Here is a 21,684-nt window from a genome sequence, read left to right on the forward strand (position 1 = left end):
CGTCCTTAAAAACACACAAGACTTACAGCACTGGAGTAAGTTCTAGTTCCACTAAATCCTTTTTTCACCAATCCTTTTAACAGATGATGAAATTTTGGTGAAGAAAAAGCTTTATGCCACAAACATCACATTTTCCCCTCACAGTTAATACTGAGGAATCCTCAGAACAGAAACATTTTTAAACCACTCCAGCAAATCACACTGCTGTTCAGACTTCTGTGAGGGACAACACAATTTTTTTTGCTTCTCTAGATGTTTCACCTGAGCGACTGTTGGAGGGATCGTACTCAATATTTGGTTTTCTACCTTGTACCACTGTGGAAGATCCAAATGCTACGTGGCACTAGAAAAAGGTGAGCACATGGAGAATCTAATACTATGACTTGTAAAAAAACAGGCTTTCTGTATGAGCAGTCACTAGTCAATAATGGAAACATTCAGTTGGAACCACAATATACTGCTGTTCCTCACAGGAGCTACTAATTCTGGATGTCAAAAAAGTGACTACAGCGATGCTACTCACACAATTATTGCTCAAGTCTTGGCAAGAAGAGTCCCATGTAGCACTTTGGAGCAAAGGAGGCAGTTGTTTATTAATGACAATGGAAACAAAATAAAAGTGATAAAGCAAACAGATACCTCTTTAAATATAAAGTTTCTAGTCATCTGGTGTTCTGTCAGGGTCATCCCCCCCATACCCCCCCCGCCTTTTTTTTCTTTTCTTTTTTTATTCAGGCGTAGTTACAAAAATCCATAGAGGATTTAGGGAAACATGATACTTCAACATAAATTTGTCACCTATGACAAAGTCTGAACAGCAAACATCATATAAAGAAAAAACTCAAAATGTATTTACAAATTCATACTTCGTAGTCATTGAGAAATTTCTTGGTTACCGAGTGGCAGATTACGCATGTACACTACATTCCAAAAGGCATTATCCAATCAGAGTCACTTAGCATAAAATTAAGCTGAAAGACAGATTGTCTAAAAATAAGGCCAGTTTCATTCCCAATTTATGCATGTGATGACCAGAATTTTCTGGTACTTCTATGTTAATTAAAAAAAAAAAAAAAAAGAGCATAAGAGCACCTGATCTCACCCAAATGGCATCCACAGACCAAACTGCAAGTTTCATTCTTAGCAGGAGTTATCAAGAATAGAAACTCATGAGAAAGGACAACAGTATACACCTTTTATGCCATCTTGTCTATTGCTAATTTTAAATGCTCGTATAAAAACAAATCCCCACACCATATTTGCAATATGATCATAAATAGGCAATAGTTTAAAAATGTAAGATACGATTACCTCGAACTAACAAGCTGTTCCGCACTTCGGAAAAAAGTGAACAAAGCCCAAACACCTTTCTCTTCCTCTCCCTCCCTCCCCCCGGCACCCCCCAGCCCCCTCCCCACTTCCAAACCTGGAAAAAAAAAAGTTATACTCTGATGAATATTAGAACTGGCACCAACATTCATGCTAGTTGCCCTGATGTGCAACAGAAAGTTCATTTACAAGAGTCAGAAATATTCTTATGCACTAGCCCCAAAGAGTTCAGCTTCTGAAAACAGTTTGTTTTGTTTTGAAGAAAATCCCATCAGGTATGACGCGGGCAGCGTCCAGAAGGTGCAGGAATGTCCAACACTCTACGTCGATCTTCGTATTCATCAGTGTCTGTGGAATCTTCGTCTTCATCCACTGCATATTCATTATGATTTGTTTCCTAATACAAAACACATCCATATTTAATTAAAATCTGTTCCAGTTATAAGCAAGCACTAACAATTACCTAGAAAAATCTGAAGTCTGTATTACCACGTCAATTAGCTGAAACAGACATTGTATTCTATGTCCTAAAATCAGCTCCTTACAATGACGAAGTTTAATGTGCAATAGAGATCATCTCGCCAAACTACTTGACCTTCAACTCAGTAAATATTCATTAACCTTCATTATTTCATATGTACCACTACGTAGAGACACAATTCAGTATCTTAGCTGTACCAATTTTCTTGGTTGGTTATGATGTCTTTTATTAAAAGCAGTGGAAAAACAAAGGGTCATTACTACCTTTAAAATCAGAGGTAGAGCAAAAGAGAAAAGCAAATTATTTTTACAGTCAACTGAATGGAAGGAGGTTACAACTCCCATAATGTGAGCAGGAGTTAAGAGATGCCATTTTCTGTTAGAAGCATGACATCTGCTGGCACTTACTGTTAGAGCTACTGCTAATGAGAGCGTCTCAAATCCCTGGGAAAACATGAGAAAGTTTACAAGTAGATGTCTACCCCCAGGGAAAGACTCAGTGCTTGCACAAAAACTTCCAAGTTCTATCTGAATTAGTCACTAAATAAGGGCTATGCTAGTGATAAAATAAATAAAGCATTCTTCTCTAAATGTGCCAAAGGGATAAATTATATAGTTAACCTGCAATCTCCAAACTAAAACTACATTATAATTAACAGCAACCTAAATATCTTACTGATTTGCAAAGTCATTAAGTGACTTTATGAAATGCACCTTCAGTGAGAACTAATGAACATCGTACGGACTGCTATCATTTTTAAGTTGTCATTAACCGAAACTTTTCGTGTTGAAGAACGTAGATACGCTATTATAGCTAAAACAGACAAGTGTGTTGTGGTTTTTTTTGAGAAATGGTTCTGATAAAAAAGTGATTTTCAAGAAAAGAATGAAAACTGAAAAATGATGTGACATTGATGTTTCAAGACAGTTACACTGTCCTATTAAAATTAATCCAAACGTTCTTGGAAAACAGGAGGATGGGGGGAAAAAAAAGTCTAGGATGAGCACAACTACATCTCTGCTTACCATTCGTGCTGTAGACACCTTGAATGTTGGACACACCATATGAAATCTGGGAATTGTGACATTAAAGAATTTGTCCTTGTAGTAGAGGCAGTGGAAGGTGTAATACCCCTCCATATATCCAGATGTTGTGGAAAACGTAGTACAGCTGGTATATTCATAGACTCTCCCTGGACTGATAATTGGAAACTCCCCTGTTGGTAAAACATTAGATCACAATAGTAAGGACTGAGGTAGAACTACAATTGAGCAGTTTGCTAGAGCACTTGCACTCCACAACATATTCAGGCAGATGATTTTATATTCCAGTGGATGCATAAATGATTCTCAGCAATTACCGATGCTAAAAAATTGTCTGAAGAGTGGTTAACTATCAGGATGTTCAGACATCCCTTGTGAAACAACCTTAAAGACAAAACAGATGGATACACATCCCTTTCTTTCAAGCAACAAAATGATTTTCATACAAACCATACAACTATTACCCTCCGTCACCACGATAAACAGCTAGTAACGTAACTTTTGTAACATGTACGTTAAATACAGAAATACTCTCTCTGTTGGGTTCGTAAAAGCAATCTTTTACTTACCAACTACTCCAGGACCCTGAACTTCTTCTACATCACCTTTGGCATTTGTTATTCTCCAGTATCGACTGTCCAGCTGACAAGCCTTCTCAGGAAGAGCATCTTTGGACATTTCAATTCTAGAAGCCAAACAGCATACTTAATGGTTATGTAACTACTTTCATACATTTTAAGAAATACTTTAGTATCCTTGGGATCTCTCTCCAAGTAGACTGGGCAAAAAACCCCTAACCCCTAAGGTAAAGAATACTGAATCAGCTGTTGGGATTCATGCCCATGCCTCTGCTTCACTATCTATCATTATTTACCCCTTTCTAAATCACAAGAGCTACTTGTAACTTCTTTTCCCCACCCATCACTGTACTTTACCAATTACCAACTTGACTGGTACTTTGTGACCCTGACCAGGTAATGATTTAGTATTTTTTTTTTTTAATAAGTACAGTATGTTGTACACAACCTATTCATTTTAGAACATTTTTGAATGCTGTGCATAAGTTTGCATCAACTGATGCTTTGAACGTTACATAGGTCTCTCCTGTGTTATACAAGTTAATTCAGTTGTTATTTTTACCTGATTCTGTAAGTGAAGAAATAATGCGGTGGATGTACAGAACTGAGTTCAGGTAGAAAAGATGTGGACACAGAAACAGTAATATCTCCTGTGGTAGCAACACATTCTTTATCATGCACATACCTACAGAAAGGAAAACATCAACTCTGCAAATAGCTCTGTACATTCAAAACAGAAAACTAAACATGTAAAGAGATTAGTTAATTACTAATAAGAGCACTGTGGTGCTAGATTAAAAGTAATTCTTAACTTCTCATTTGGCAGTTAAATAAAGGATGTATGTATGCAGTGTCTTCATGATGTATACTTTCCCATCACCAAAATTCATACAGCTGTGGATCTCTTCATATCTCCGTTAATGCTTGTATTAAGCTAAGCGTATAATTTCATCTGAAGTCAATGAAAACACACTTGTTGAATAAGGATGTGCCATTATGCTATTTAAAAAACAAAACCTAGAAACTTCTACGGCAAATTAATTTACAGATCAGGAACTTGGTTCTATAGCATCTGAGTTTGAAAGAATTAAGGCTCTTGCTTATATTTAGAAGAAATTAAAAGTGCATGAAGATTCAAACACCAGAACAAGTCCTGTTTATTTACATACTCAACAGTGTTATTTTAGAAACCAGTTTGGTGAAACAATTGCTTTTTCAATAACTCAGAACAGTCCTGCAGCAGCAGCACACTCACGGCAAGCACAATAAATATTATGCTGTTAGCTAAATTTCAGATCAGTTTTGACACAAATTCTGGTTCTGTTAATGCAAAGTTACAAACTCTGAAGCTTCTGGTATAGAAAAAGAAGTTTCTTTAAGCATTCTGTTTTACAGCTTTTTCTTCAATAACTTTCACATGCTTTCTCATCTCTCCACCACCAGCTTTTGTATCAGATACCCATAACTACTTGGAAAGAGGTCAGCATTCTAGAAGAAGCATCAAAACCTTGCAGTGAGGTTATAAAGCCCAGTCACAGTACCTGAAAATCTGGTCTCTGATGATAGGATAACCACCAGTTACAACTTTGTTTACATAGGATGTAAACCACTCCAAGTAAGATGTACCTAGATGCCAAAGAAAAGTATTCATAAGGACAGGTAAATTTACCACTACGCACATTACAATAAATACTTCAAGGAAACAGTTTAAAGCTTTGAATATATTTAAAATAAACTCTCGGGCTTGCTTAGATGAGTCACTCAATATTCCAGTCCATTCTACCAACAAAGATCGTTTGGAGAAACCAAGCAAGAACTAAGAGTTAAGGGTGCATACTCCAGAAATAACACAGCAAACAAAGAATCTCTTAGCTAAGTATTTCACATTATAGTCATGGTCTTCAAATGCTGGTGTCTCTCACCATCCGGTTTCCTTCTCATGACTGTTCAGCTGTGACTAGGAAAGAAGACAAATATAGTGGCCTATACTACTTGTATAGCTATGCCCAGCTGTTCTACCTGTGTGAGGCATGCAAGCCTGCTGGTGGATTTATAGACTTAGTTTTGATATCCAGGTTTCTGTATGAATACGGTTTCTAAGAAACATGCTAGCAAGTTGCAGAATTTCCCTCTCCTTAAAAACAGGGATAAGCCATAGATATATTCCGCACTCCTGCTAGCAACCCAGACGACTAAGACTGTATGTCATTCCGAAGAACCTGGGATTTTCAGACATTTACAGCCATTGTCTGAGAACAGCTTTTCATACACCTACAGCCATTCTTCAGGAACACCTTGATTTCTAATTAGACAGTCAAGCTGTCACATTTAACTCTCAAAGAAGAGAGTTTCATACAAGACATATTGGCTCTCCGTAAATGAATTACTCAGCCATGAATCTTCCAAGCATTGCAATACAGAGTTCAATAGAAAACTACAGAGTTCTTCAACTGTTTGTCAATATTACTGATACAAAACTGGATTTAAGCTAAAATACTAAGAAATCATTATCCTCACCTTCCCTGACGTGTTATCAAATACTACCACTCCTGTTAGATTAAGTGTACTTACCACTTCTTCCTTTGAGCAAGAGCTATGTGTACTGTCCTTTGATCTTTTGGAAGTCTATGGAACTCCAAGTTTATTATCCTCCTTTCTACCACTAATCCACGAAATGCAAACCTCGTATAAAAGTAACTCTGAATGGAGAAAGTGGACCAATTTACCCTGTCACCTTCAAAACGACAAGATAAATGCTGTATATGAAACTTCCCCTCCACCCTGCAATAAGCCAAGATTAACCCTCTCAGCCAAGCGGAATAAATTTAAATATGATGTCAGATCACCTCACCATTAACTCAAATCCATAAAAGCAGCAACCGTCAGCAGCAATACCAATTCACCATAGAGTAGCTTTAAAGTATTACATATTCCTCAGGTGGAGAGAAGCAAGTAACCAAACTCTTGAGCTTCTGTTATATCTTTCCTACGATGGTTCTAAAGCATACAATGCATTCTGCAATAAGACCTTTGTAAAACAGATGACAGGTTGACTACTTCATATTGAAATCAGTTCATACAATCAATCAGTACATAGAAACGTTTCCTAAAATTAGTGTGGCTAAGAGTTTGACTACCTTCAACCCAAACCAGCAATGGTATAGCACTGTCTACTGTGGTTTCTCACTGTAATATTAATACATAAGTCCTAAGAAATGCACAAGGCTAAATTTCAGTACTAATTTTGGTGCTATTTATTACATATCTGCTTTCCCACTGAGTGAGGGGAATTAATTTAGACATAGCCACAATTACCAGATTCCAGTGGATTAACAAAAAGAAATAATCAAAACACTATTCCAGTGAATGAACGTCAGGCAGATGATCATGACAGATTACTACATAACCAAACAGCAGTTATGCAGTTTTTCCCTTCCCTCCTTTATCCTTTGAACAAAGAAATCAGGCAAATCAAAAATCCAGAAAGGTATTGTTCTGCAGCTATCTTTATAGTTAATTAGATTTCATTAAGGGACGCAAAATATTTTCAACTTCTAACATGGTTGCAAAAACTACTGAGGAAAAAAAAAAAAAAAATCTTTCTGTCCACTTGGGTGTTGTATTTAATAACTGCTTACATCACCCCCATGATGGCTAACTTAAAGGTTTTGCTCATTGTTAGACATGTTAGTACACTGAATGATTTGTATACAAGACACACAGAAGGACAAGCTTTAATAGCGAAAACTTGCATCTCATTTCAAGTAACCACTGATGTTTTAAAGTAGGTTAGAATCTTACAAGTAGCACAGAGAATTTAGAATGCTTGCTTTGTTCAAGTCATACTGACGTGCGTTTTCCAAACAGCACAGTTAAAACATTTTGCGGAATATTTTATCTAAAGCGTTACCTGTAATGAACATATCAATAGCAGATGGATTGCGAGCCATTTGGTCCTAAAAGGGAAAGAAGTTTATGGATGTATTAGGAGAGCATAGACTTTCAAGGTTAAACTTCAACACCTGAAATACAACATAGGGAACACTTTCCCTGTATTCTCTAAACCTAAAATCTGGCTGCTTAATACATCATTATACTCCCAGTCAGATATTCAAACATATAAAAAGCACATGCCTGTCCCCATGAGTGCTCACGTGATCACTGAATATACAGCATGAACATTCACTAAGGCTCATGCATATAAAATCACATTTAATGCATCATTCAAGAAACAAGGTCCCCCAAAAATATTGCCTTAGGACAGAAGCACAGGACAGCTGAGTTCGGAAGAGCGCTCTGGAGACGATCAGTCTAATCCCTCTGCTTGAGGGAGGGTTAGCTAGAGCACATTGCCCAGGATCACATCCAGTTGGGTTTTTCAATGTCTCCAAGAACAGAGACTACACGACCTCTCCAGGTAACCTGTTCCAGTGTTCAACCACACTCACAGTAAAAACATTTTTTTGTATGTCTAGATCAAGTTTCCTGTGTTTCAACTTGTGCCCACTGCTGCTGCTTCTGTCATTGGGCAGGCATCACTGAGAAGAGTCTGACTCTTTATGCCCTGCTACCAGGTATTTATAAACATTGAAAGATTCCCCTGAGCCTTCTCCAGGCTAAACAATCCCAGCTCCTGTACTACCATATTCTCCCCTGAAAAAAGCAGGGCTGTCCACAGATGAGCGAAAATATAAGTGAGTAACCTTCCAAGTTCCCCAGCATTATCCAGAAGGTTTAAATACTCAGCATAATACAAAGGGGGATCTTAACATCCTTCAAGTGATCCATTATCAAGGCATCCCCGAGAAATCTCATTGCTACATGCTTTGAAAACAGTCAGGAACTCCATAGCAGGATGAAGAGCCCCCCCCAAGAAGCACCCTTTACTCGCCCCGCCTTTTTTGAAGGGGGGGGGGGGGGCAGGTAAGGAAGTCATCAGGGCATGGATAAGGAGAAAGAGGGCTAAAATCTTGTTAGGTATAATATCCTAAAGCTTCACTAGCAACAACATGCCTATCCTAAAATACTACAGCTATAGGAATTATGAAAAATACTCAAATAATTACATTCTACAAAGGAGGTGTTCAAGAGCAATTTGTTCTTTCACTGGAGAGTAAGTTTTGCTTACAAACCAGGGGGTATCATTTATTGCAGTAAGTTTACATTTAGCATATCTGGGGGAGGAGATATATACAGATGCCGATCTTCCATAACGGAGAAGCTTTTCTTCCTTACAGAAAGAGGGACAAGAGTATACACCTGCCATAGTTTGAACAAATTAATACCTTCCAATAAGGATGAATGTTGTCCGCCATCATGAACCTACAGCCATTAACAACTTCATGTAAATTTCTTTCCCTTACTAACCATTCCACTTAAGGGCTTTGATGAAAACCAGATGGCAACTGAGGGGCAAGTAACAAACTAGTATGATCCCTTAGTATTCACTTTCTGCTATGTAAAATATTTCAGGTATCTGATAACATGCAAAGGGACACCATCAATCATTAGAAAAGTACATTTGCAAGTATAAATGTATATTCCTTACTGGACACTGATAGAAGATCTCATATTTATTTCGTCCCTCCACACTCTCCAGGGCCATGTATTGACTCAGGCCAGTATGAATGCAAAAAGTAAGAGGAAGGCATTGCTTCAGACCTAGCCTCTGCTGAAAACCTCCAGCCGCTGTGTCGATATCCAACAAGTCTTCAGAGCGGTAGTGGTTCGACAGTGCCATGCTTCCCATCAAACTTAACAGACAACAACAAAAAAAGGAAAGATAAACAGAAGATACCACTCACAAGTTAAAGATAGCTTTAAATCTTTTCTAAGCATAGATTCTATCAATGCTATAGATGCATACTAGACTTAGATGAAGTCCAAGTCCAGGTGCTGAAGTAGGTTATTAGTTTGCAACATCAACCTTCAGAAAGGGAGGCTAGATGGCTCTAAGATAAACACCTCCTTGTATGTTTTATGCCTCTGAAAGCACCATTTTAAACTGTGTTGGTGATTCTCATCGTGTCTGCAACTACTTCAAAGAAGCCGTTCACAGCTGATGCAGCTTCCTCTAGTAGCATAATATAACAATAACCAGTGCTGACGCAGCTTTCTCTAGTAGCATAATATAACAATAACCAGTGCTCTGTATCTCAAGTTTTGTGCAAGTTCATTTCAATACTATCAAAGCATCCATGATTTTTCAATTGGAATACCAAGCTGCTATAGTAATAGTCATTGATTAAAACTCCAGTGAGCAAGGAGTGATGCTTTGGAAAAAAGGTTGAGAAGTAAACAAGAAAAATAACTGTTGAGTCAGAGAAATTATAATCTCAGTATAAAAACTAAGGCATATAGACACAAGTAAAGAGACATACAAGGAAAGAACGAGACAATATGCATCAGTGTGACACAGCAAGACCATCAACTGTCTAATTTTTTCCTCTAGCTTTTTGTATGCATCACAGCAATGGATGGGATTTTTTTATTTGTTTTTGACAATAAGGAAGTGACATTGAAGACAGTAAAAGGAGCCTCTCTATGCATAAGAAAAGAAAACATATATTTGGAAAAAAGTAGTACTAATCTGAAATACATAACAGATTAGGAACAGAGGTGAGCATCGGAAGCTAAAGTTAATGTTGATATGAATGCTGGGCTAGGTAAGAGCTAGGGTGAAAGTAAAAAAAAAAAAAGAACAAGCAACCTACACTCAATGTAATAAAGGGGCAAACAATGGAAGAATGATAAAAAGGGGTAACATGATCAAATTAATCAACTACAAGGGCACACACTACAGCAGTGCGCTTCCCAATAAGAGGAGTACACAAACCTATAATGTACACTTCTCCACCCATACTCCCTTCTAATTTGCCTTTCAATGATGTTCTCAGATGTAAACTCTTGCAGATGCTAAGCTTTTACTGGTGTTATGAAAGCAGTGACTCAGGTGCAAGCTGCCACATGTCAGCATGATATAAGCTGCTCCCATCTTGGGCAACAAGTTCCATTCCTCTCTTCCCTACATAGTCTTGCCTGGAATTAGCACGTCCTACAGTTTAAAAAGCAACGCTAACATCCAAACACGGAAACCTGAAACTCTAACAATGACAGCTAGTCCCAAATCTCCTCCATTTCTGATCTAACATGCCAACAACTTGCTGCATAGACTTCCACTAACCTACACCTGATCTTCCCAGTATTCATCTCCCACAAGAAAGCAAGCCTACCCCCAACAGTAAGACCGCACCTTCCACTTGCAGTGTGGCAGCCTTTCTTGCTCCAGGGTCCCACATGTCAGACCTAACTTGTCACCCAGTCAGTGCTCCACCAACGTTTGTCAGCCTGTGTGTAAGGCTCAGGCCTTCACTTTGAGGGCACAGCAATGGACCACAGCCCACTGGCAGTTGTTCAAGCTGAAAGGCATGCCCAAAGGCATACGTCCACTCCTGCAGCCCTTCCATAGGCACATCTTCACAGTAGAGGCTTCACGGGAGTGAAAAAGTAGTAGGAAGAGCAGGAAGCACACAAGCGGCAGAGCTCCATTTGAAGTCTACAGAACTAGGGCACCTATCTCCTCTCTAAAAAAAGTCTCTCCTGGAAAAGAAACAGAACTAGAATTCATCCTTATGGTTGCATAAAACTGTTTCCCATATCCCTTCTGCACATACAACACTAGAAGTGGAAAAAGCTGCATCTTCATTACTAGTGAAGGTTTTGGTAGAGCAACGTGAATGCATTGCCCCCTACAGACACTGCAATGATTTGCCATAGCTTTCCATCTTTTGCTAATGTTTGCAGCACTTCACCAAGTGCCGACGTGCTAACTTCTTCTGTAGCTGGGAGATAGGAAACTATGTTTGGTCATTTGCCTTCTAACCTTAATGTAAAAGGAGTTCTGAATTGCTGAAACTGCATAAAATTGTAAAATCTGCTACTGAGAAAACTTAGTTTGCAGAACTGACATTTTGATTCTATTTAAAACGACTACCTGGTTTGAAAATTATTCCCTAACCATTTTAAAGAAAAAAGTTATTAAATAATGAAACCTGAAGAGTGCAAGAGGCTAATTTACTTATGTAATACAAAGCAAAACTTCAGGGGAGCAACTTGCAGTGGTATGATTAAAAGCCTAACAGTTGGAAGTTTTAGTTATTACCAAAAAAAAAAAAGGGGGGGGTGGTGGTTCTTGCTAGGAAAAAGAACTGAAGTGTAAGAGTAATTTGAGCAATTGGAAATCTACACCGTGTTTTCAATTACTTCTGAGACTAGAAGATAGCCAATTCTAGAAGTGTCACTTCAAGCAGTCACTCAGCTACAATACATTTAAATGCTTAATTTATCCTGTTCAGTAGACATTTTATCTTTTTAATATATAAACTATCCAAGAAATACAAAAGAAATTAGTAACTTGGTATGTAGTTTTTGATCCTTACCCAGGAACAACTAGCTTCTGTCCATTATGAATACGAAATGAACATCGATAGTCATCAGGGAGTTTGCAACCTATTTGCGCTTCCACCGCATCTAGATCTTCCTCCCGCACGCTCTCTGTGTACAAAAAGAAACAGACTGTTAAGTGGCAGTTTCGGAGGGGGAAATCAAGAACTGCTGCTCCTACCAAAGTCTCGAATTTAATGCTGCTTCACTACTCTGCCCCCAAGCGCCCAGTATGCTGTTCCTGACAAAGGTGAATTAATATTACAGTTTGTGTTAAGACCTCTCCTTTAAAACTTTATTTCACATCATTTCATCAGAGTTGCGTGGCTAGAAATAAGGCAAAAACTAGCTACATTCTAGACATAAAAGCATGTCTTCAACTGCCAAAAGACAATTTTAAGTAGCCCCAGCAACCTTAGCATTATGGATTTTTTTTTAATGTCATCACAAAAGGAATACATATTTCAAAGTATTTTGCCACTTATAATTCAGAGAAAGTGAACTAACAGACATACAAAAGCAAGATGCATTCAGTTCAACTTTGGGACACAGCTGTCTACTAGCATGGTCTCAAGAATCTTCCACTGATTAAATTCATGCTAGTGGCCAGAATCACTAAAAATCAAGTATTTAAAATACAAAGCATAGAATTTGTAAGTGCCTTGATCAAATGAACATGGACTCAAGTCAATATTTGGTGACTATTGTGTGCTAGGTGGCACAGAATGAATACTACGCAAATGTGAAAGGAAGCTGATTACATTAAATGATTACTTAATACAGCACCAATCTCCATCCAATGAAATCTCAACAGGCCTGACTTAAGCAGAAAGTATTTTATAAAGTGAAGTGAACCTTTTCCCCACAATATTGTCATTAGCTGACAGAGTTTCAGTTAAAACTTTTATGCAATACTGATTTTACTCTTTCATCATTCTAAGGGTTACTTCTTTCAGTTTCCAGTCTAATCAGTAACAAAGAAATGTTGGCTGCAGCCACCATTCACCTGGAATTTGAAGCAATAAATAGGTTGTAACAGGGGGATTTTGTATCATCATCAACAGAAGGGAGTGGGGAATAACTACCCTTAGACCTCCACACATGCTTCAGGGGGTTTCCGCACCCTCACTTCTAGCAAAGATCAACTGAGTGGCCTTTGTGCTCTGTTCCAATCAAGGCTTCTTGGGTGATTTTTTTTAACCCCTTTTCATATTCATTATCCATTTCATTTATATGGCATAATTTAACAATTCATTGAAACAAGATCCTGTATAAATGGTATTAAAAAGGTGTAAGTTATGGAAGAACTTAATTTGAAAACAGAATCCTGGGGGGGGGATAAAAATTGTTGTTCAGCCAATAATTTACCTTCATTAGAGGAACACAGTAAGACCTACAGAAGGAAAAAAAAAAAAAAACAACAAACCAAAACAAAAAAAAACTTCCTTTTTGATTGGCTTTAGTTTAATATGCCTGCTTTCATGTGAAAGTGTTTTAATTAGGTCTTAAGAAAATCTCACAAATAAAATCACATCAACAGGTCCCAGGTCCTTGAAGTAATGGGATTATTAAACTAAAAAATAATAATAAACAAACAAACAAACCAGTCATAGCAACCAAAGACAAAAGCAGTAGAAGCGTATTCATTTCCTGATTATCCAGAGATAAAGAAGATAGACTGGTCACTAGACAAGAAAAAAAAAAAAATAAAAATCTTGATTCCTTCTCTGAAAAGAAATCTTCAGAGAATCTATGGATCACTAGTAATTAGGCAAGGACTAATATATGTGGTCCAATTTACTTATTTACTGGAGGGGAAGGGAAAGCACATCTACTTGACTTTCAGGGCTCCAGTAACTGAGGCACACACCTAGAATGAAACTTAATTAACAGATAATGTCACGTCAGCCAACCTACTAAAGAAAGCAGGTATTACATCGTACCTACCTTTCAAAGAACCAATCATCCGAGGACACCGCTGTCCTAAGTACTTCTCTAGGTCATCCCAGGCTTTTTTCAATGTAGCATAGTATCGGATATATCTTCCTAGGTCAGAGTAGGTACTGATGAAGATGGCTTTCCAGCTCTGATTTCGTTGACTTTTTTCCTCTCTAAGTGGACATGAAGAAAATAAGTTCAAATATCAGCCCAAAAAGCTTGACTTCTAAACCCAAGAAGTTAATATTTGCTATTTGGCAGAAACAGCATGCATAATATTAAGCCAAGAACACTTTGAGCCACATGAAGCTACACAAACTCAATTAGTTCTGACATCTATTCAACAGCTACTTGGAAAAGAATTGGGAAACATTTGGGGTACTTGGTATCAGGGGAAAATTTAGGAACAGTATTCCTTTAAACAGATTGCTGCCTATTATTAAATCTTAGAACTGGTGAATAGCTAATTCACATCACATTTCACACATACACAGAGAAGGCCTTTAAAAAAAAATTTAAAAAAAAAAATCACATTTTTTGATCTCCTGCCTTAGTCACAAACTCCTTTATTTACCCAATAAGAAGGATTAAGGAGCAAACTAGAGAGTTAAATGAGAACTCTGTGCAATGATCTGGAAAGTCAGTTTCTTAAGGAATTACTGCATATTCAGCTCTCCTCACAGGCACAAGAGCAGGCTATGCGAAGAGAGGCTGCCAAAAAAATGCTGACTAACATCTGACAAAGGATGCCTGACTCTAAATTGTAGCAGCCCTTGCATCTTTGCGTTAGGATATATTCCAACTCCTCAAACTCCAGCCAGCATGCTGGATCTAAAAGATTTAGTACAGCTTCACACAACTAAATAAAAATGTAACAATTGAGAAGTCATCACATCACCTTTAAGATCATCTTTAGCTCTAAAAAGGAGAGAACCACCTTACTTCTTGAAGAAGAATGGAGGGGGGAAAAAGTAGATTAAGTTTAATCTGGGAAATTAGATAAACTAATGTCAAACCAAAGAGGTTAAAAGCAAAAAACCCCGAAGTGAATTACGTCTCAGCAGCTGACAGAAGTTTCAGCATATTTTCACCCTCCAAATGTTATTTGTAGAAATTACCCACAGCCTTCATTACTCAGTTTTTCTTGGCAATAGAGAAGCCAGAATCTGAGAGGCCAACCCCAGAGCCAGTTCTCCTCAGCAAAGCCCTATAACCCCCTCATCTTCACCCATACGCACAACAACTTCCTCTTCTAAAGCATCAGGTACTCAGTTTGAACTTCCTACTTCCTTACCTTCTTTCCCCATCTCCCACCAGATTTTCCTTTCTAGTTTGGATTCTAGTAAGACTATCGCTTAGGATTTTTAGATTCTTTTGCAGAGAATCCCAAGGCAAAATTTTAGAAGTTGTGTTGTATCTTCATAAGCTGCATATAATTAGAACGTGCACAGTATGTTTATCTTCGTGGATTCAACTTTGCTTGCTGTTAATTTTTAATACAGTCTGTATGATACAATATAGATTGCAAACTACAAGCTTGGAAATGTTTTCCTAAATTACCTTCTCCACCCACTTATGCATATATATTAACTCCTTATCACTAGCTGTTCTGCCACCTTAGGCTACTTGTGTAATACAAGGAGCACCTGCATAACCTGAATAATGGAAAAATATATGGATCTGATCATTGAAGTCATAAGTAGTTAATACTCCTCACAGTTTACAATATAAAAAGATATCGTCTAGAAAACAGGACACAAAGAGGGGATAAAAAATAACAAAACTGGTTGCTAATTCACTTCAGTCAACTCCACAAGCTTTCTCAGCTCTTGAGAAAAACATGCTTCTTCAGCAAAGATGTGGATTGTTACCTTCATAGTTAGCTTCCACTTAACAGACATCCTGAGTTCAATGCAAGCAAGTGAACAGAAAATGAGCTTTTTAAAAAACCACAACACCTCAAGAACCAGGTATGTAAAACTTTCTACGCAGCCCAATGTGACTTTCCTGGGAAAATGATAGAGAAAATCCTCCTGGAAAGCATTTCCAAACACAGGAAAGACAAGAAGGTGATCAGGAGCAGCCAGCATAGATTCACGAAGGGGAAATAATGCTTGACCAACCGGATAGCCTTCTACAATGAGGTGACTTGCTTGATGGGTGAGGGGAGAGCAGCGGATGTTGTTTACCTCAAATTTAGCGAAGCCTTCAACACTGTCTCTCTGCTAATAACATCACAGAGAAGCTGACAAAGTATGGATTTGATAAGTAGATAGCAAGGTGGCCCGAAAATTGGCTGAACGACCAGGCCCAAAGGGTAATCAGTTGGAAGCAAGTCACTTGTGGTGTTCCCCTGGGCTCCACGCTGGGGCCAATACTATTCAATACCTTCATTAATGACCTGGATGATGGGACAGTACACCCTCAGCAAGTCTGCAGATGCTACAAAACTGTGAGGAGTGGTTGATACAGCAGATGGTTGTGCAGCCATTCAGAGAGACCTCAACAACCAGAGAAGAATCTTCAATTCAACTAGAGGAAATGGAAAGTCCTGCACCTGGAGAGGAATAACCCCAGGCACCAGTACACGCTAGGGGCTGACCAGCTGAGAAGAACCTGGAGGTCTTGGTAGACACCAAGCTGACCATGAGCCAGCAACACACCCTCGCAGCAAAAAAGGCCAACAGTATCCCAGGCTGCAATAGGAAGAGTGTTGCCAGCAGGTCAAGGGAGGTGTTCCTCCCTCCCTAGTCAGCACCGGTGAAGCCACATCTAGAGTACTGTGTCCAGTTCTAGGCTCCCCATTACAAGAAACACACGGGCATACTGGAGTAAGTCCAGTGCAGGGCGTCAAAGATGATTATGGGACTGGAGCATCTTTCACATGAGGAGAGGCTGAGTGAGCTGGAGAAGGCTCAGGGGGGATCTTATCAATGCGTACACTTACCTGACAGGAGGGAGTAAAGATGGAGCCAGACTCTTCTCAGCAGTGCCCACTGATAGGACACTGGACACAGTCCTGAGCAACCTGCTCTAGGTGACCCTGCCTGAGCAGGGGAGTTGGACTAGAGGATCTCAAAAGGTCCCTTCCAACTTCAACTATTCTGTGATTCCAGTCCTGGCTACCCTTGACACAACCATCCAGTTGTACCCCTCATAATTACAGAACTTGGAATACTACTTTCCTATATAGAATACTTGGTATCTGGTAAGGTCAAGTTGCAGCTTCTCCTTCAGCCTAGGCATTAACAGGGCACCTCTTCTCTACCCATCCATGAAACTTTTTAACACTTGTATATTCATGAAGCTTTTTTAGGAAATTAACATTTTTGATATCTCTAACCTTTCATCGATTTGAAGCTGGTGAGAAGCTGGTGAATACCCCTTCAATCTTAGAGTTACTAGAAGTAACGTGGACATAGAGACAGCACAATAACATAAGCCTCGTCTTCATAGAAAAAAGGCTTAAAACAACCACACTTACTCTGAAATAAGCCAGTATTTCTTGCAGTGTCTCTTCCACAACGGATCATGGCTTGATAGCTGATTTAATCTTCGACTTAAATAGCAGCAACTATAAATATAAAATCATTAAATTTGATTGCAAAGGAGTAGCAAAATAAACAGGGATCAATACTGACCATTATATTACACGTTGCGTTCTCATGGAATAAATGCAGCATTTGAAAGTTAGTTAGCTGTGCTTTTTAGAGTTGTGCTTTCAATGGTTACGAGTCTTCACTACAGCCGTGTAAGTCATGAACTACTTTTCTACACACTTCAAGAACTGTAAGCAATTAAGTAATTTTGTAAAGTAGGTCATCCTGCAGACTTATGCCATCGTAAACACTGCCTGAAAGATTTCAGAGTGACTCCACTCCAGTGGTAAGCATTCCAGTAGTACAGGCTAGTTATTACGATTTAAATTGCTTTCTTACCTGTATTGTCAGTCTCTACCCTATCTTTTCCACTGTTTCCATACTACTGAAAGCTCAAACAGTAAGCTACAGAAACTATACACTTTGAGTATTACAAAGTTTCCACTTTAAGTTGTTGAAATTAACAAACTTCATGACCAGAAACAGACACAGGAAAAATACAAAGGGTAACGGACCTGGAAAGAAGTACTGCTAGCTCACTGTAACGAAGACCATATATAAGCTCTTGCCATCGCATTACAGGTAACATTGCTACTTGAGCAAGTTAAAAGAATCATACTTTGCACTATGCAGCGCTATTGAAAATACAGTATTAAAAAACCTGTAGGATATAGATATAAAACTGTCCTCAGAAATCATTTAAATTGATCCTGGTTTGATGCAAGGAGATAGCAAAAACTAACCTATACTCCTGATGCCTGCTAACTTGCTCTTTAAAAAGCAGCAATGGAGGTGCCATCAAATACAGTCTGTTCCCATATTTACTTTTACAGTTATAAAGCTTTTCTGGAACATACAACTGGTATCGACAGCGAGACATTTCAGTGTATTTATACAAGTAAGAATGTGCGGCAAAGCATCAGCAACATGCAGAGCAGTAATACAGGGAATGATCATGTTATTCAAAGATTCATAGAATTTAAAAGAAACAATTGCCTGATTTCAATGTAACCTGAAGACCAGACAATAAATCTTTTCTCTTTTGTGTTTGAGCTGAATTATCAGTTATGCTTTAAAGAAACTCCCCACAAGATACCACCAATTTAGATGTGGCAACATCACTTCCTCCGGTAGCTTGTTCTAACAGTTAATATGTGTGTTCTAATGGCTGTGATTAACATCTAAATACCCCAAATGAGGTTACCAAATTTAAGCTTCCAGTTACTGCTTTCTGGCTTCTCTTCAGTGTAGTTCAGAAATGGGCAAGTAAGAAAGACCACCAGTACAAATGGACGTAGTTACATACTGATATAAAGATACCTCTCAAATTTGTCTTTGATACGTAAAATCAGCCAGAGTCCAGGACTGCTGAAAACATCTTGCACTGAGACTATAGAATTATTCATATTTACCTGTTCAATCCAACCTTTTTTTTTTTTTTACCCCAATATGTATTATAAGCTGTTCAAACTAGAATTGTATGAGTATTTCAAAATCAACCTCAACAAAGTAAAGCAATTCTTCTGTATTCCCTGCCACCACCCTTCCCCTCTGCAACAACCCAAAGACATAAACGCATTCACTTCAAACCTTGACATCTGGCTATGTAAGAACTTCATTCATGACATGGGGTTTTTTTGTTTGGGAGGGTTTGGTGGTTTGGTTTTTTTTTGGGGGGGGGGGGGGGGGGGCAGGGCGGGGAACAGAAATATCCCAAAAGTCGCAGCCCTTGCAGAAATCTTATATTGGCATTTATCAATCAAGCCTGTAGTTTCCGGTAGGAAAGAAGTCACCATGGCATCACAGGAACATGTGGCTTCAAAGATGATAAAGATGCAATTAAAGCCATTCTCATCAATTACATAAATACTTGGTGACCTGTCAGCTTTTCCATTATTTAAGAGCCACCATCAGATTAACCAACCTGTGGAATACTAGAGAAACTGTGATGTTTGCGATGGTCAGAGTATATATATGTGTCACTAAAATAAATGTAAGCAACCTAGAGATTTCCTCAACTAACACTTTGAGTACTACAAACAGTCAATTATGCAAAACTGCCATTACTGACCTTAAAAATAGGAAGCCTACACAGTATTTCATTGTCCTTGCACAGCAAAATCCATTTCATTTTGTTAAATGCGTAACAAAAATTGGAGTGCCTTTACTACACCATTAGCAACTACCACTAAATCGTCCATACCAGACTTGTAACAATTGTTATAATTTTTGCTGACGTTTAATTTCTTTTTTTGCTGTTATCCTAATAGAATTCTCCCTGATGTCTTTAGCTTTCTCGACTAATATTTGCGGGGAGGGGCGGGGACGGGGATGGGGACGGACATGACACCAAACAAGCAAAAAATACATTTTGGTCATTTTCTATTTTATTCATGCCTATTCTTCCCTCCTTCTTTCATTAAACGCTGTGATTTCAATCACTGCCGGTGCTTGTACTTCATTGGTAAGGTTTTAGCTGAAAACATACCCTTGTCTTCACTGTATGACTCATAACTCTTCAGCCACCTAGTAAAGCGTCCAAGAAGAGCTTGCAACTTTCATTCATGTTTTTCTGCCTGAAAAGTCATCCTATTTCATTTCGTTTGGTTTTCCTCAAACAACAGCTCATACAAATAACTGAATATATTTACTGGCAACGAGACCACCCTTTGTTTGCCCCATAGGTACGTAACAGTTTCAGAGAATTATTGATTTCACAAATTCAGTTATTGGTTTGTCTCCAAATTGTAAATTAGCTACAAACAAAACCAAGGTATAAAGGGGGAGAGAAAAACAGGGAACATTTCTTTTTGCTTAAAAAAAAAAAAGGCCAAAAAAAACCCTGAAGAACGCCACCGTTCCTGAAAGGGAGCGGTGCTTTAGGATCCGTCCTCCCCACAGCAGCTCCTCCAGAACAAGCCAAACCCTTTCCCCACACCGTTGCCGGTAACAGCCCTCCCCCAGCCCGCTTCTCCCCCCACACCCCCGTTTAGCTGACACCCCGACCCACACACCGAAAAGTTGTACGACCCCCTCCCGCCGCGGCCGGCTGCCTCCTCCACAGCGCTTCCCCCCCCCACCGGGCTTCACCCGCCACCTCTTCCCGCTCACCCCAGCAGCCGCTCCCGGCTCAGCCGGTAAACGCACGCCGAGCCCTCCCGCCCGGCCCCCTCAGCCCCGCCGCCGCTGAGGAGAGGAGGGAAGCGGGGGGGGTTTGCCGCTCTCCCGCTCCGCCCCGCGGCCCGCCGCTGCCTCCCCCACCCCCCGCCGAGGCCGCTCTCGGCCCTCCCGCCCCCAACGCTCCTCACGCGTGACCCGGGCAGAAACCCCGAACCCGTACCTCATCAAATCCCGGTAATCGAGGAAGCTAAGGATAAGCAACAACGGATCGGTCGGCAACAGCTCCAAGCTGAGGGTCGAAGCTTCCATATCCAGGGGCGCCGCCATCTTGCCAAGACGTCCCGCGGCTCCGCTGCCGGGGGCGGCGCCCGCCCCCTCGCGCCGCTCCGTTTGTCAGCCGGAGGCGGGGCGGGGAAGGAGCGGGAAGGGGGGGGGCGGACCGCGGCGCCCCCTGGCGGCCGAGGGCGGCGGTACCTCACCTCGCCTCAGCGCTCAACCGAGGGCGGTGAGGGGGGGGAAGGACGGACACAGGCCTTGGGGCAGGCCGCGTCGTGTGTGTGTGTGTTTTCCCCCCCCGCCACGATGGCGAAAAGGCGGTCGAAGAAATTCTCTGAGACTCGTTTTGGAGTTTTTGGAAAGCAGGCGTTCCTCATTAAAGCGCTGGAGGCACGGGGGATAGTTCCACCCAGCGCACATGCCACAGCTTTAGCACAAGCAGGTTATAGAGAATAACTAATTGCGTATTAATCAGATTAGGACACATATACACAAAAACGTAACTGATTATCTTAGTGCTGCCTACATCCGATCATGTGCAATGAAGGATCCATCTGAGCCGAAGGGCTGCTTTTGCAACCACCGACCCATTTGAAGTTCTTGTCGGCTTGTCCTCAAAGTCTTTATTCTTGTCCCTGAAGTCTTTATTCTTGTCCTCAAAGTCTTTATTCTTGTCCTCGAAGTCTTTATTCTTGTCCTCGTTCTTTGATCTTGAAGCTGAACGCCATTTCCCTGTTCTTTGATTTTGAAGCTTAACGCCGTTTCAGTCACATGTGGTCCGTCTCAACGTCGTTCTCATCTAGTGTACAAGGAACATCGAGTCATAAGAGCGAAGAACTGCAAAACTTATAACTACCTCTACTAGTTAAATGCTCAGC

The 21,684-nt window shown here is 39.8% G+C and overlaps 1 protein-coding gene across 1 annotated transcript; it reads right to left on the reverse strand.

Annotated features, from left to right (window-relative positions):
- Window positions 1–547: 547 nt before the first annotated feature.
- FBXO3 (F-box protein 3) lies at window positions 548–20,928 on the reverse strand. Its single transcript, XM_075048306.1, has 11 exons — window positions 20,751–20,928; window positions 17,296–17,385; window positions 13,821–13,984; window positions 11,870–11,984; window positions 8,980–9,184; window positions 7,342–7,387; window positions 4,973–5,057; window positions 3,994–4,116; window positions 3,423–3,538; window positions 2,836–3,026; window positions 548–1,726 (listed from the first exon to the last, which is right to left on the reverse strand). Exons 1-11 carry the CDS (start codon window positions 20,855–20,857, stop codon window positions 1,601–1,603), a joined length of 1,368 nt encoding a protein of 455 aa, XP_074904407.1. The 5' UTR covers window positions 20,858–20,928; the 3' UTR covers window positions 548–1,600.
- Window positions 20,929–21,684: the final 756 nt, after the last annotated feature.

The sequence above is a fragment of the Buteo buteo genome, chromosome 16 (assembly GCF_964188355.1).
Source record: "Buteo buteo chromosome 16, bButBut1.hap1.1, whole genome shotgun sequence".
Taxonomy (NCBI): Eukaryota; Metazoa; Chordata; class Aves; order Accipitriformes; family Accipitridae; genus Buteo; species Buteo buteo.

What these genes read in the sequence shown, in the direction of transcription:
- FBXO3 (XM_075048306.1), bottom strand. Translation starts at nt 20,857, where the DNA reads ATGGCGGCGCCCCTGGATATGGAAGCTTCGACCCTCAGCTTGGAGCTG. An exon ending in AAATACTGGCTTATTTCAGA is followed by an intron (nt 13,985 to 17,295) that starts GTAAGTGTGGTT and finishes ATGTCCACTTAG; the next exon opens with AGAGGAAAAAAGTCAACGAA. An exon ending in TATTGATATGTTCATTACAG is followed by an intron (nt 5,058 to 7,341) that starts GTAACGCTTTAG and finishes TTTGGCATCTAG; the next exon opens with GTACATCTTACTTGGAGTGG.